Source organism: Larus michahellis, chromosome 3, assembly GCF_964199755.1.
Source record: "Larus michahellis chromosome 3, bLarMic1.1, whole genome shotgun sequence".
Lineage (NCBI taxonomy): Eukaryota > Metazoa > Chordata > Aves > Charadriiformes > Laridae > Larus > Larus michahellis.
Window position 1 is genome coordinate 18,301,580 of NC_133898.1, and position 15,954 is coordinate 18,317,533.

General features: G+C 43.8%; 1 protein-coding gene across 5 annotated transcripts in view; it reads right to left on the minus strand.

Annotated features, from left to right (window-relative positions):
• Positions 1–2,379: 2,379 nt before the first annotated feature.
• Positions 2,380–15,954, minus strand: part of FOXN2 (forkhead box N2) — a 66,772-nt gene continuing 53,197 nt past the window's right edge. For 3 of the 5 annotated variants that reach the window (XM_074578907.1, XM_074578909.1, XM_074578906.1), the window contains exons 3-6: positions 13,736–13,860; positions 8,874–8,938; positions 4,786–4,854; positions 2,380–4,301 (exon numbers count right to left, since the gene is read on the minus strand). In XM_074578907.1, the coding sequence (XP_074435008.1) occupies positions 3,784–4,301; positions 4,786–4,854; positions 8,874–8,938; positions 13,736–13,860 (777 nt within the window). In that variant the 3' untranslated portion in view covers positions 2,380–3,783. The remainder of the gene's footprint in view (positions 4,302–4,785; positions 4,855–8,873; positions 8,939–13,735; positions 13,861–15,954) is intronic. The other 2 variants (XM_074578911.1, XM_074578910.1) reach the window with 1 other exon arrangement.

Below are 15,954 nucleotides of genomic sequence, written 5' to 3' on the forward strand. Positions count from 1 at the left end.
TATAATGGCAGGTGCAACATTTAAATTATTCTACCTTTTTCTTTTCAATAAATATTTTGACTACACCGTTATTAACGTGTATGAGAGTACTTTGCTCTAACTAAAGCTTGTACTTACTTTTCAGGCTGATGAAAAGTTGTAAACCATACAACTTCCATTTTACAGTCGGATTTTAAAAACATTTGATGTGACTTTTCAAAAGCAGTAATTTAGTATTGGAATCCGAAAGGCCAATACAGGTTGGTACAGTATTCACATCAGATTTATCCTCAGCAGAGCAGCCTCTCCCGCGTACATGAGTCTCATACACTTCTTCACTGTTTATAAAGAATCGAATGTGGTTCATTAATACTTTTCTTGCCAAAATATATCCGAGTCAACCATTGGCATGAACGTTTTACATATGTCACTAAAAAAAAAAACCAAAACAAAACCAAAACCAACCCAAAACCCAACAATCAAAATAACTTTTAATTATACTCCATTTATACTATATACACCAGGGTCTCTAACTGAGGTGGCAAACAAACCCAAACCCAATGCCAGGTACGTAAGTGAAAGGCGGGCTCTTCTCCCACTACCGAGAGGCTGCTCCGCACTCACCCGGCCGCCTTTGCCAGCCAAAACGCACGGGCAGAGGCGTGGGATGACGCGGTGGCACAGGTCAGGGGCACACATCGGCCACCTTCTCCTTCACAAAGGGGAGACGGAAGGCGGCAAAGCGTGGAGAGCGCGGCCCTGCTTCCCCCCTTCCACAATTCCAGTTCTCCCAGGCTGAAAGCTGTGAGGATGGACGCAGCTTTCACCGTTAACTTCTAGTTAGTATGGTTTTATTGCTCGTTGCATATGGTAATTAAATGCATTGTTAGCATCCCAACCCCATCCCTTCAAGAAATGCTGAAGTCATTATCACCAACTTCAGGGTTAACAGCGGCACAGCCACACTCCTAATAAGTACTAACCTTCTCAAACTTTATCCAAGGCAAAAAAATAATTCAGAACCAAACCAAACCACGGAGCCAACTATGACCGCAATTTCTACAACACTTGGACCTCAATCCAGTTTTCCCTGGAAGCTACAGAGAAGCTGCAACCACCTTCAGTGGGAGGCGGGCAGCAGCCCCCTTCAACAGCGTGCAACAAAATCATGGCACCGAGCAAAATCCCTGATGGCTAACAATATTTCCGCATAGCTGAATCCTCGTTTTTCCATTGACACAAACTCTGCCCTTTGCAGTTTTCCATCCAAGGTACAAAAGCAACTCATGAGCAAAAAAACCAGTTCCACCAAGCATTCGCATCTCCACATCCCAAAAATCCTAAGAACCACTGCACTGGTACTTAATTTTCCTTTAAATAGCGAGTTTTACCCCTACTATCCATCAGTAACACATCCGGTATCAGGCCTAATTGGCTAATGCACCACTTGTGATATCCAGAAGACATACACGTCTGCACGCACGTTGCCCTGTTACGGGTGTAGGCTAACGGGTGTTCACACACAAAGCAGGAACGCAGCAGAGTATTTTTCTTCCCTTTCAAGAAATTAAACAAATCAGGCTTAAAACTGAAATAATGAGAAAAAGGGAAAAAAAAAAACCCAAAACCACTTTTTTTTTTTTCCTCTCCTAGTGTTTGTGCTTTAAAACAAAACAAAACAAAATGTTGGCTTTAAATTCCAAAACACAAAGAAGCTCAAATATTTCAGGCTTGATCCAACAGCCATTGAGTCAGCGGGAGCACCACCGTTGTCTTCAAGAGGCACTGGAAGAGGCCCTCAGAGCAACAGACCTTCAGCAGCATGGCTGTGTTCGTATTTAGAGTAGACAGTTTATGGCAGTATTCATGAAGAGACTGACAAATAAGGGAAAAAAAAAAAAAACCAATACAAAAAAAACCCCCAAAGCCCACACTGAGTGAAGAAAGGCCTCCAGATAGCCAGAAAAATACCCTGTCAGGGAAAGGTTAACTTTTGGCTCAATCCAGCACTGTTTTCAACAACCAGAACAGTAGACACTGGTTTCCTAGGTGGCTCTGCTCCTAATATTCAACCAGCCTGCCCAACACCTGCTGGAAGCAATAGCTTAACGTGTTAGCGAGAACATTTATGGCACATCATGCTACCTTTCTAAAACAGGAAAGATGACCTTTGATAGTTGTATACGATTCGGCAACATACTTAAGGCATCCTTATACTTACAGTACTGTTAAAACCCACTCTAACAGAACTGCTTACTCATTTTTGAACAGAAAACTTTAAAAAAAAAAAAAAGCCGTCATCTACAAGAAGATGTAAGCAATCACCACTGATTAAAAAAAAAAAAAAAAAAAGGGAAAAAAAGTTCACCATACCACTGAAAGATTTTTTGGCCAAAGGATGTCTGGGAACTATAGAGAGATTCTTTTATTGCAAAAATGAGTTGTGAAGCATTTTCTTCCCTAAACAGAGAGGTCCTCCTGAGCTACGGTGTACGTCCAAAGGCTAAAGCCTCGCCTTGCCCATTAGATGCCCCGTATGCAGCAGGAGGCTGGTGGGACTCACACAGACAAGGCACAGTGATCTGGGAAACAAAAGGTACGGACAGCCCACGGGACACAAAACAACACGTGTTGAGAGGAAGGGGCAAAAAAAAAAACCAAACAAACAAACAAAAAAAAAACAAAAAAAAAAACCCCAAGGCAATTCAGGGTTCACTGATCCAAAAGGAAGCTATTCTATTTTGTTTCAGATTATGGGGTAAGGCGTTCCGTTTTCAGCAGATGTTCACTACCTAAAGCCTCCACCTCGTCCATGTTGTCACCACCATCAACTGTGGCGTTCTTTTCCGCCCCTGAATGGGTACAGGGGAGCAGAAGGGTAGATGTTGCAGGACTGTGCAGGTACTACATGTTCAACAGTGGTGGTAACATGAGGACAACAGCAAACTTGGCAAGTGGCAGCTTTCACTCTTGGCTACATCCAGCTGGTGTGTACGCATGCGTGCATCTGCATGAAAAGGACACCACCACCCCCCGCCTCAAAAAAAGAGACAATTTGTCTTAAGATGAAAAAAACCCAACCCTGTTTTCCTTCAGGAATCTGACCTGCACACAGCAGATTTTGCGGGGGAAGAAGGGGGGAAAAAAAAGAAACCTGCTGGTGGTACCCACCTCAGCTCCTCCTTATCCCCAACTCTTCCAGGGGGCGCTTCGCATCTCGCTGAAGCAGCTCCTGGAGTGCTACAGATTTTCCACCACTGTGTCGGGCTGAAAACTGCAGCCACTTGGGAGCTGCTTCACCGGTGTTTCCACCAGAACCTGTCTCAGAACAGCAAAGAGAGGACAGGTAGGAGGCAACCGAGGCCAGGACCCTTTTCCCCCCCCGCTTTCTTTCTTTTTTCTCCTCCTTTTTAATCCTTTACATGGAAGTCAGAGCCCTCAGACAGGGCAAAATTCACCTCTGCAGATGGGGCCAGCAGAGATCCACAATGTGCATCTGAATGAACATATCTCTGGGGAAAAAAAATAAAATCAACTATTAAAAAGAAAAAAAAAGCGATCATCGAGAAGTATGCTTTCAGGTTTTCACAAGTCATGCATCTCTTCTAATTTGAGAAGATTAAATAATTTTTTTTTCTTTTTAGGCAGTGATTTAAAAATAAATGGCTAAATTATAGTTAGCGCCAAAAATAAAAAAGCAATGAGTCCTCTTATGGCTTTGATCTCCCTTGTGAAGGGTAAAAGTAGAAGAGTATTGCCACAATTAAAAAAAATATATGTATATATTCAACACTGACAAACACACTATTTTTTCCTTTGCTTGTGACAGTGGGTCTTTGCAGTACTTATTAAGGAACTCAAGCACGTTTGGATGCCAGCAAGGTGGAGCAGAGACCCCGCTGCTTCTTTCAACTCCTCATCGATTTCTTGACATAACTCCTTGAGTGCTTTGTTGCTAGGCTGACTTTCCTCAGAGGTATCTACACAAGGTTGCGATGCATAGCCACTGTCTCCAAGAGGATCATCTTCAGAGTCAACGTCTGTATCCACTTCGCTGTGAAATCCTTCGCTGCCATCGCTTCCGTCGTGGCTGGTCTTGGAGATAAATTCATAGACCTCGTCAAGGGAGGACAAGGAAGACACGCTGGACCTGGATGCGCAGCGCTGGGCGCCCATGCTGCTGGCACTGTAGTTGTGATCCTCCTTCGGATCGATATTGGTGGCTGCGGAATCGTTTTCCTGCAGATTTATGGAACTGGGAGGATTGAATGCACTGCCATAACTCCTCTTCTTAGGTGTCTTCAGAGGCTGAGGTTTCTCACCTATTAAAAAAAAGATTGTCAGTAAGCAAATACTCTAATGAGATCACGTGCAAAATGAGCACGCTACAACTGGCTGACTGCAAAGCAAGCTGAACGTCAGCGTTTAAGAGTCATAATATCTTGTGCACATTCACTGTCATCCACAGAGGACAACAGTCTTCAGCTAATCACAACTAAGAGCTGGAGAAACAGAGAAGTAGCTAAGAAACCCTTCTCCCAGCTAGCATAAAGAGGGCAGGGGAAGAACTTTGCAGAAAAACAAAATTAACTGGGGGGGGGGGGGGGGGGGGGCGTGAGGGGTGGGGGAAAGAAGGTGGTTCTCTAAAACTCTAATGCTTGCAGAAGGAATAATCAAACCAGGATTGCTTCCTGACTGCTCTTACTATTTGGAAACTAGACGATACTCATTTCCCAAAACTTTATAAAGAAAACATTTAGCTACTGGGTAGAGAAGAAAAAGCAGAGTAAAATGGCTCATGCTTACAGTCCAACATCCCTTGTTGAATGGAAGTATTTAACAGCATCATTGCAGTAGCAGCATCAATATCGGATTCTGTGAAGGAGAAGCAGCAAAACGTTAGATCTCAGGGAAGCCTGACAAAATGAGGTCCCTAGAACATACGAAGAATATATATCTGCATATATTGTCCTACGATAAGGAGACAGGGGGGGGAGGAACGTACAAATTTAGACAGAGCAAGACTCTTATACAGTGCAAGCTGGTTACAGAACAGTCTCATATCTTAACTATGATATTCAAAAGCTGAATTCTCACATTGCACTTACCAAAGCTGAAGCCAAGAATCAGCAACATTAATAATGCACTCATACGACGATGCTGTTGCTATACTTATCAACAAGTAGCTTTTGTTTGTACTGGTTGAGAGATTATACATATGGCACAGCAAAGCACGGCAGCAGCTTCACACCCTGGCTATGTGCAGATGCAAGGCTGAGGGACGAAGGTGCCCGCTAACGCAGCACTAATTCGGCACACCTCCCTCCTCCAGCAGCAGTTTTCACACCAACAACAAGCCAAACAGAAGAAATGGAGAAGACGAGGGGAGAAAGGGCACTGAACTGAAAGCAGGAGGATCTAAATAATAAATAGGCACTTTAAAAGCCTTAGGCAAACGGCGGCGCTTTTAGTGATGGTGGCAAACTCCATCCTTTGGCACGCAGAGTGGATTGCTTACATCTCAAAAAGGGCACCTTGAAGATATTATGGCAAAGAGTGACATTTCCAACCAGAGTCAGATGAAACAGAAAAGAAACAAGCACACACTTTCCACTTGTTTCAGGACACACTCATGTGTTTTCCAAAAAAGAGGAAATCCAAGGTCTTGCTTTGCTCACTTCAGGTACGGATGATGGAAAGACAGGCTAAATAGTCTTCTCCTTATGCAGGAGAGAAATACGTAAGACTATATATATATATACATATGGTGGACTAACCAGGCAAAATAGAAGCAGACAGACAGTGAGCTCTCACATCAAGAACCTTGGTGTCTCAGAGCAAGAGACCACATCCGAGGTGTGCATATGGATGGATGTGAGTGAGTGGAGACACGGGGCTGGAAGACAACGCGTGGAAGACGCCAGCAGTGAGCACAACAGGCTTTCAGTCCCGCTGAACTGGAACTGGGGTGGGAATTGCTGAAGTTGAAACACCAGCAATGTCATTTTTGATGGCATTTCTTCCCCCACCCCCCCGTCTGTCAGTTTGGCTTCCTTATCTTATACAGTTTTCCCCAACGTCATCCCTGGTCAAGGAGGAATCTGAAGAAGGTGTCACCTTGGGAATGTTGTACCAACATGGAAAGGAGACTGAGCTGCTGATTCCAACACAACTTATAAAACATACACATTCCCCCCTGTTTTCACTGTCTGCCATTTTAAAACCAGCACACTTCAAGGTCTATCCCCATTGCACTTATAAGACTTTTATTTTTAATTCTGTCTTGTCTTTCTTGGCAGCAATAGAGCCCCTGAATTTACAAGTCGTATGTATCTCACTGACAAAAAAGAAATTAAAAAAAAAGTATAGAGTTAACTTTCCTCCACTATCATAATGAGAAAGTGAAATATTCCCATTCCTTACTTGCTATCACAGACGTTTTATTTTAACATCTGATGTTGGTATATAAGCACCACCTTGTTAAAATGACAAGCAATTGGAGGCATTAATGCAACACAGAATTACTACCTGCAGATAGCGTTTCTGCATGTTAGTACCCCCAAAGAAACAGGAGAGACACTTCTGCAGCAACTTCTTAGCAGCGCTCCGTGTCACCATTGATGTGCTTTGGTTTCATTTGGCATTGCTCTCCTCAACAGAGCAGTATTTCCCAAATTTATGCTTCCCCAGCAGAATGGCTGAGGAAGCACATTATTACAAGGAATTCTTTCACCTGCACAACGACTGACCTACGCGACCCTGGGAACATTAATGATTTGCCTCTAATGCCAGGGAGATGCTGAAGAGGTTCACCAACATGCGGAAATTAAATGAGAGCAGATATATTTCATTATTTCAGCACCTTCGGTGTAGCAAAATGGAACAGTCAGCATCAGACTGGCAATCTCCAAACCAAAGAATCCTGTCAAAACAGGACACACCAGCAAAATCATTTAAGAGGAGGGGGATTTCTTGTATTCTCCAACAAGCCCTAAGAATCCCAGATCTAGCAGCCCTGCAGCAGCCAGACAAGGATGCTTCCTTGCCACCTGGGTACCGCCAGAAAACCTCTGTCTGGATGCGTGGTAATTATCACCTGCGGATAAGGCAGCTGTCTTTAAAAAAAAGAAAAACCTTGGTTTTGCTGCCTAACTGATGTTTCTGGTTTGTGGCCAAAAACTAAAAATCAAGCTTCTCACCTCAAAGCCTATCGCGCTAGCAAAACCGGAGAGCTAGACGTCTGCTGGGCTGCTCAGGTCCTGCTTCATCGGTGGCCATTTATTACCCTTTTGAAAGAGCTTTAGCAATACTCCTCTACAACAAATTAGCACATGCTCACTTTGTCTCAGAATCAGCCCTTTAAAAAAAGTAAGCGTGATTCACTTTTCAGCACTTTTAAAAAAAATTACTATTTTTGATGAGGATAAGCCTTCAGGGGGTTAAACTTTGCTACTGAGGTACAAGACCTGTGCTCAACAGGCTTCTTCAAAAGAAATGCTGGGATACCCCAGCACGCTGTTTAGCTCCCTTTGGATACCAAGGCCCACAAAAAGGTTTTAAAATGAATAAAATTTTTCTAAAAGTACATATGAGAAAATGAAGTAACCATCTTCTGTTCAACAGAAAAAAAAAAAAAAAAAAAAGGAAGAGGTTTCCATCTTAATTTTTTTTTATATTTTCTTTTCTTTAAATCCGAACATTGCCGGCTCTTTTTCCTCATGGAAAGCAAAAGTACAAAGCCACAGGACAGAACTATGGTCAGGTTTGACGCTCATTCCAACCTGTAAGAACAGATATACCCCAGTGGTCTGAGGAAGGGGACGCCAGAAAGACAGCAGTGCTGCTTCAGCAGGGATTCCCCCAATCATCTACAGACAACTACGTTTAACTTGCTAAACGGGGAAGTGTGTCCCGCTACGGGCTTCCTGCCATGGCTAGAAGAGATCACTCACCCGCAGTAATACCCTGAGCGTGACTTGGTGTAATCCAATCTTTCTCCACCAAGTTTTGATGACTACCGTTAAAATAACATTTACGCAACATAAAAGCTTTTGTTGTGGATGCGACTTGTTTTCTCCTGCACCTACTTCATTATTAGTGCAGGAAACACAGAGGGATGTAAACTCGATTGAGGACCAGCACTGCAGCCTACGGTATCAAGACCTGTATTTGGAGTCCACATATTAAATAAACCCAATAAACCCATCCTATCCCCCTCTCCCAAGAGTTAAAATGAAAGTTTTGCCATTTTTAAGGAGGTACCTTAAACTAAACAGACATCATGAGGCTGTTCTGTTAACTGGGTTAATATCCAGAACTTGGGTCTTCCTCCATAACTGCGCTGGCAATAACACCGGCTGGTGCCCAATTTTTTGCCAAGTGAGTGAGAAGTACCACACAGCTGTGAAATACTCATCTGAAGTATACGCGTTGTTCCGTGTTCCCCTGCAAATCCTGTCATGCTCTCCCACCCACCTGTATCAACCAACCACCTTTAAGGCACTTCTGTGGCCACATCCCCATGTTTTATACATTAAAATTTGTTGCCTTTTGGTTTTGGTTCTTGGTAACCAATAAAACTGGTGTAGAGATTTGTAGCTTTGAGACTGGCTTTCTACTGAACTATTCATTTTTTAAGTAGGTCATATTTGGGAGTGTCTGCTAAATACCTTGCTGGCAGAACAAGATGGCCCCTATTACATCTTGAAATTCATTTTATGATTTAAATTTAATACACAAGTGGCTAATATAACGAGCATGGTTTCTGCTACATGAGTTTTTTCCATAATCTAGCAGACCCTTCAGAGCAGGTCCCCACACAACATCATCTGGGCTTCAGTACACGCTTGCAACTCAAACCAGGGGAGCAGAGCGAAAGAAAATTAAGTGTTTACCTTTGAGAGACCGGCCATGGTTCTGCTGAAGGACTGAAGTTAGGTAGTGAGGGGACGCTGACCTACTGAAAAGAAATTCAACAGGTCAAAGCCAAGCCCAAATTAGCCAAATGATTTGTACAAAATATAGCAGACACAACACTATGATCATAGAAAGGTAAAACCAAAACCAACCCAAACACCAGAGTTTGGTGGACAAGCAATTTCTATTGCCCTCAGTAGATGGTTTGACACATTGGTTGATGGTTTACGTAGCACTGTAAGACATCATTAGCACTTGGAGAACACCTCGAAACACACGCTCTAAGCAAAAGTCTTGTTGGCAAGAGATGATAACTTCTGCAGATTTTATATACCCTCCTAAAGGCTGGATTTTAAATAAAGATAAGTGTTTTTTTAGTAAGTAAAACCTACATGTGAACAAGACATTAGCTTATATAGGGATGCTTGAAGCCCAGGAGCAACAGAATAGGTAAGGACCAGTTGTGTCCGTCCACTCTTCAAAACGGTGGCAGGAGATTAACAAAAACGAAAGGCAGTGTTGTGCGAAAAGCTAGGGAGGAAGAACAACAACAACAAAAAAAAAAACCCCAAACCCAAACCAAGATATCTGCTGATTTTAAAGTTAGCTGAAGCTGGGCTGTGTTGGTGATGCTGTCTGCTTTTTTGCGTTACCAGACCACCTTTGCACCTGGCAAAGTACCACTTAATACCCTACAGAATGCAGGGCAAGTTAAAGCTTTCACACAGTTTTCTGCCACGCACCCAGTCCTAATTAATCAGTTCATTATAAAGGTACTAGCAAACAGTTTGAAATAAATACAACAGAAATTGTACACAGCTATTAAAATTGCAGGAAACAGAGCAATAGGCATCTTTTACAGTATCGCTAGAAGAATTCAAAGGGGGGATGAGCAGAAGTTTCAAGCCCAACCTGTAACAACCACCTCACGGGATTAATGGGGTGATTTCTACCAATAAGGTGTGTTTACCTTTTATAGTCATCATATTTAGGCAGCTTTAATTTCCAAAATAAGGCACAGCCACAAATCCTCCGAAAATCAAAAAGCTGCTAAGTGCTTAATTTTTTTTTTTTTTTTTTAATTACTTATTGTCATGGTTTAACCCCAGCCAGCAACTAGAACCACACAGCCGCTTGGTCACATCCCCCCTTCTCTTCCCCAACAAGAAGTGGGGGGGTGTGGGTGGGAGAAAAAGGGGGTTAAAGGGAGGAAAAAACCTTGTGTGTTGAGATAAAGACAATTTAATAGAAACAGTAAGAGAAAAGGAAAAATAACAATAATAAAAGTGACACAGGTCACTCTCAGCACCCGGTGAACTGGCACCATCCCAAGCAGTGATTCTGGATTCTCGCCCCCCCCCCCGCCCCAGCTAACTCCCACTTAAACACTTAGCATGACACCTATGGCACGGAATATTCCATTGGCCATTCCATCGTTCTGCCTGTGCTTCTATGGGAAGCTGAAGAAGTCCTTGAATATGGTAAACATCACTTAGCAACAACTAAAAACAATATGTATTATTGACATTCCTTCCACAGCAATCACTGGAAAGAAAGTTAACTCCTTCCCTGCTGAAACCAGGACAGTTGTCCAGATCATTAACTAAAACCCAGACAATGACTTCAGTTTTTAAAATACCTTTTTAAAACTAAAATCTTACTACATTAGGTTGAATTTTGTCAAAAATATTTTTCTCTGGTCACTGGCCGGTGCTGTGGCTGCATACATCTCAACCACCCTGAGATCAGCTGCTCCGCACAGCTGTTAATGAGGGATGCCCATTTAATACTCTTGCTGCTCCAACTTGCTGTCGTATCACCTAAACTCAGCTGTCCAGTGCTAACAGCTCCATAGTTGGTATAGTGCAGGAGGAAAAAAAGAAAAATCAAAGCAAGGTGGCTTGAAATGCATCATCCGAGCTACGTAAGGAGCTCTTGCAGCACCGCAACCAAACAAAGCTAGTGAAACAGAGAGTAATATTTAAGCATCTCCCAACGTGGTAACCGAAGGGAAGAAGATCCAGTGGAGTTGAATGCAAAGATACGCAAAACTCGAGTTCACTGAGTGGTATGTTTTCTTCTGGAGGTGATGGAGCACAAACGGAACAGATCCCAAAATGGGGGGAAAAAATAAAAATAATAATAAAAAAAAGTCACAAGGAAAGCAATGGACCCATCCCAACATGTCTGGCTCTGCAGTCTGCAGGTAAGAGATGCTAAACATCTTCATCCGTTCGTCTGCGCTCAGATCCTTCAAGAGTCATATCCACGTAGAGCTTTCCTACAGCAAGTTAATGCTTAGTATTGATTAAGACAAGCTATGCATATGCATAAGGTATTTGCAAGATGAGGACCACGGCAGTCCCCAGAGCCCGGGGATGTAATACATGTAGTACCAGAAACAGAATGCAGCTAGGGGCCTTGCACAGACTTGTTGAACAAGCTGTGCAGGAATAAAACGCACCAGTGATGCCAATCATCTATGATAATACAAGTTTCAGTGTAACTAGACACAGATTACAGTTTTGGAAAGCTTCTGCTCAAAGTAACACCTTAAATTTTATTTTTAAATGCCGCTGAATGATAGGTATATTCCCCGCGAACACACTGTAAAATAATTATGAACACAAGTCCTCCCACAGAAAAATTCAGAAACTCTCGCAGTCAAATTCAAGCATCACCCTGTAGTTAAATTTGGACAGTTTTTCCAGCCTTTCTCCAGCTGCACCTCCGGGCTTTCTCTTTCCCTCCACACACAAGGCAGCCCCTTGGGGGGCCTTCCCCAAAGTAAAACCAGATTTTAAAGCTAACCCAAGAATTTTTCAACACAGAAGGGAAAAAATAAATCTGTTTTTCTGTGTATGACTGAAAGTCATACAAACGTTCTTTCATTATTAAAGGAAAATAAAGCAGCTTTCATTAGGGAGAAGTCGAGTATCTTGAAATGTTTTTATTTTGTTGCCCTTACACATACAAGCACTGCAAAATCCTTCACGTATTGAAGTCAGTGGGAATTTTGCCATGTGGCTTCATTAGGACCAGGATTTCCTTGTAATTGTGATTGTTGGCAAGTGTGACTAATCCTTCACTGAAGGAAAAAAAGTTGCTGAAAACAACAGCTTCAAATCGAAGTCCTGATCTTGTGAGTACTTCAGTGTTCAGATAAAATCTCTCCTTCCCTACACCTAATGTCAGTATGTTGTGTTTATACACGCTAGGTAAATCATACTTCAGTGCTTGTATCGTTGGACTCATCTTGAAGACCCTGGAGATATTAAAAGCTTAACAGGCCAAGGCTCTGACCGGCCGGCCCTAGGCCCAGTCTGTCTTGATCCTCTGCTCCTCTGGCTGGACAGACAACATCCAGAGGTCCCTTCCCACCTGGATTATTCAGTGACTCTCAATTTTAAAAGTTTGGCCGTGTTAACAAAGCTTTTGAGGATGAAACCTTCACTCGAGTTGTACTGAAAAAAAGAAGTCCGTGCCCTTACGTAGAAACAGTAACGCCTGTAAAAAATTATCATCTAGAGTCCAACTACAGTGCTTTCAACACCTTTGTTCCCATGAAACAAAGCCTGACAGTAGCACCAGCCATCTTGTATTTTCCAATTTGACTTCAGGGTTATTTTAGTAATGCTCCCATTCCAGCAGAAAGCTGGAAAACAGGATACTTCTGCCTGGCTTGTTCAAAGCCAAGATGATGCAAGACGATCCTTGATCCTGGCTCAAGACAGCTGGAAGGTCAGAGACCACTTTTACATCTCATAGGTGACAAGCCCACCTGGAAGAGCCCATGCCAGGCATCCAGCCGCTGACAGACAGCTATTGCTTCCACGGGGGGCCCGCTCTCAGGGTCAATGCCCGTTGGACCCTTAGAAAGGTCTGCTCAATGTTATCAGTTTTACATCCTGCTCCAGTAATCCCAGTTCCTCCGGTTTGTGAGGGAAACTCCTCGCTGTAAGGTTAAGGCATAGGGGCAATGTGCAGAGACCTTAATTATCTCTTATCTCACTCAAATTCTTTGCTGAACTAGATAAAGCTGCCACGTGCCTACCTAACAACCGAGCTCACCAACAGCAACGTGTTCCTCTCCGCTTTCTGTCCTTCTTTTCTCCGTCCCACCTCTACAGGCTGACCCAGCTGCCGTTCCACTTCCTCTACCGAGAACACATGATGTTGACTTCAAATTCTCCAAGATCTATTGCCTAATCTTAAAATGTGTCAGATGAGGAAGCCCTGATTTCAGAAGTCTTGCGTGCTCCACCTCAGAGTGTGTTTATGGTAAAAGGCTGTTCTTCCCATGCCCGCTGCAAAATGCTCTTAACAGCTTCAGAGGAAAACACCCCTTTTAGTGCATCCTCTATAAGCACTTCAGATCGTAGAAGTGTTGATTGTTTTTGACAACAGCACAGAATATATACAATTTATACCCAGATGAGTGACTTACAGGAGAAGACACACCTCTCCTTCCAAGCTAGCAGCACCAGGCACCCCAGATCAGTCCTGGTGTACAGTGCTTGAAGGAAGATTTTGCTCCAGTTCCCAGGACCGCCTCCAGAGAAATTGGGCTCACCAGTAAGCACCCAGCACAGCCTCAACCTTCTTTTAAACTGTCCCAGAGTTACGAAGATGCCTGGGACACAAACCCCAGATGTGCTATCTGGGAAGCCTGAGCTCGTTACATCTCACCGCCTCGTCTAGCCAGCCTCACCTAAGCCCCAGTCAAATTCGTCTCTTGCACGGCAGCCGGTAACAACCCATCAACATCCGCATGGGCATTTCCTCTGCTGGGTGGAGTAACGCAACTGTGCACCATGCTCAGATGAGAAAATTTGCCTACCTTGGTGGTGACGCCGGTGGAGTATAAAAGGCAAGTGCTGAGGGAAACGGCTGCTTTTTCAGTGCTTGGACAAGGTTAGGTTTATATTCTGGGTCAACGCACCACAATGAACCTTTTCCATTCACCTGCAAGAAAAAAGTACTGCAAATTAGAAAAATCCAGGGGCCAGGCTGTTACGGTGATTTCTAATTTAATATTCCCAAAATGCAGCACAGTGTAATGATGTAGGCATCCACCGCAGGACAGCTGAGGTACATCATCCTCAGGCAGCTCCATCACCTGCATGGAAAGCAGACACTCCTAAACCGAGCATATGGTCCCAAGACCCTCGACATACAGGACGGAAGCACCCACCTTGCAGTTTGAGAGAGCATCTCCAAAGGCCCCTCTAAAGCCCCATTTCCATTCATGTTCATTGCACGTTCATGTCCGTTCACTGAAAGCTGTAAGCCTAATTTAAACACTTGTTAAATACAGCTGTGAATTTAAGCGTCTGTGCAAGCATCAGTGAATTGATCAGAAGTCTTTAGATTAACAGGTTTCTAAGTAAGAAACCAAAGTGCCTTTCCTTTTGCTTAGGTACAGCCACATATGCATTTAACTTTACTCTACCCCGTCAAAGCAACTTGCTGGATAACCCAGCTACAAAACGGATTATTCCCACTTTTTCCAAAAACCTGAAAACCTAATTTATATATTTTTGGTGCACCTAACAAAGTAAGCACTACTGTGCTAGACATACTTGACATTGAATTTGATATGCCAAAAGTTAAGCAAGATAAAGCACGTCCTGCTCCTCTGAAGGGTTTCTTCACATATTTACCATATAAAGAAAAAAAAGCTATTTTTTAAGCCTGCTAGTTCTTGCAACATAAAGAGGAAAATTAACAGGTAAAGTTAAAAAAAATTCTATAATCACTGACCTGATAGATCAGCTAACAGCTTTACAGGTAGCGGTGCCAGGATTTTTTGGGGGAAAAATGTTACAGGGGTGGTCATGCACATAGCAGAAGGACGGGGCACATCTACACCTGAATGGGGAGATCTTTCTATAGGATTTTTTGGGGAAAAGTCTCAGAGCGAAAACCCAAGCTTCGTGAGCACCTCCTGCGAGCCCACAGAGGCCAGCTGGCCTCCTCCTGCCAGTACCAAGGGGTTATGAATACCATTTTATGGACGGATACTCCATGAATTAAGAATGAAAGGGACCCACAAAGCATGTGAGTCCATAGTCCTATTTAAGTAATGGCACTTTTCCTGAAAAGAGGAAGTATTTTGCTATCAATAGTGAAAAATCAAATCAGGGAGAGCTCCAGCTGAGAAACAGAGGGATGCTGCTCCATAATTTTAGTTGAAGCCACTGCGTTTCATAAAGATCTCTGAGCTGCAGCATCTCTCAGAGATATTTTTTTTTACCTGAATCCTTCTTATACTGACCTTTTCATGCTAAAACTGAGCACAGCCTGCAAGATACCTATCAGGAAGCTTACCTTTAATTAAGCAGACAATTCCTTCACCATGGTGACTGGCAGGATGATTTAGCCAGCTAGCTGCTAATGGGGGGGTATCCTCCCAACTGGCCCCATCCCTCATCTCAACATCAGACTAATGGCCTGATCCCTTCCCTACAACTCTCCTGGAGCCAGACCCTTTCCCTAGCCAGCCAGCTCATTGCTTTTGCCCCGTAAAAGACCCTGCCTAACTTTGGCTTCCCCCCCACCCCCCTTCAGTAGCTTTGAGGTTCTCACCCTCAGGGAGCAGCGGGAACTCCCCCCATCAGCACACCACTGCTCTACACTGTTTTATCTGCCACTTCAGGTGAGCACTTCCACTTGATGCCTAACTCAGTTCAGCTGTGGGCTGCAGCCAGAATGGGGGTAGTTCCCCCCTTTCACCTTCCCAGCCACTCACCCCCACCAGCTTGCTGCCCTGATAATACAACACAGTGATTTTGGGTGGGCATCACAAGAGCGAGCTGAACCGGGGCATACCCCAGGGCCGTACAGACACTCAACCCCATGCGAGAGGTGACCAACAGGGCGACTTCTTCTTTGGGTAGGAAACCACACTTCCACCCACCGTTACTTGTCCTAAAAGCAGACATTGAGCAAAAGAGAGGATGCCCAAGGGGCTGCTCCTGCGCGCTGCGTCACTCGCATCTGCTGCTCAGCAAAGACGCGAGGTGGGGAAAGCCAACACAGGTCTGAAGTCAGTGCCAC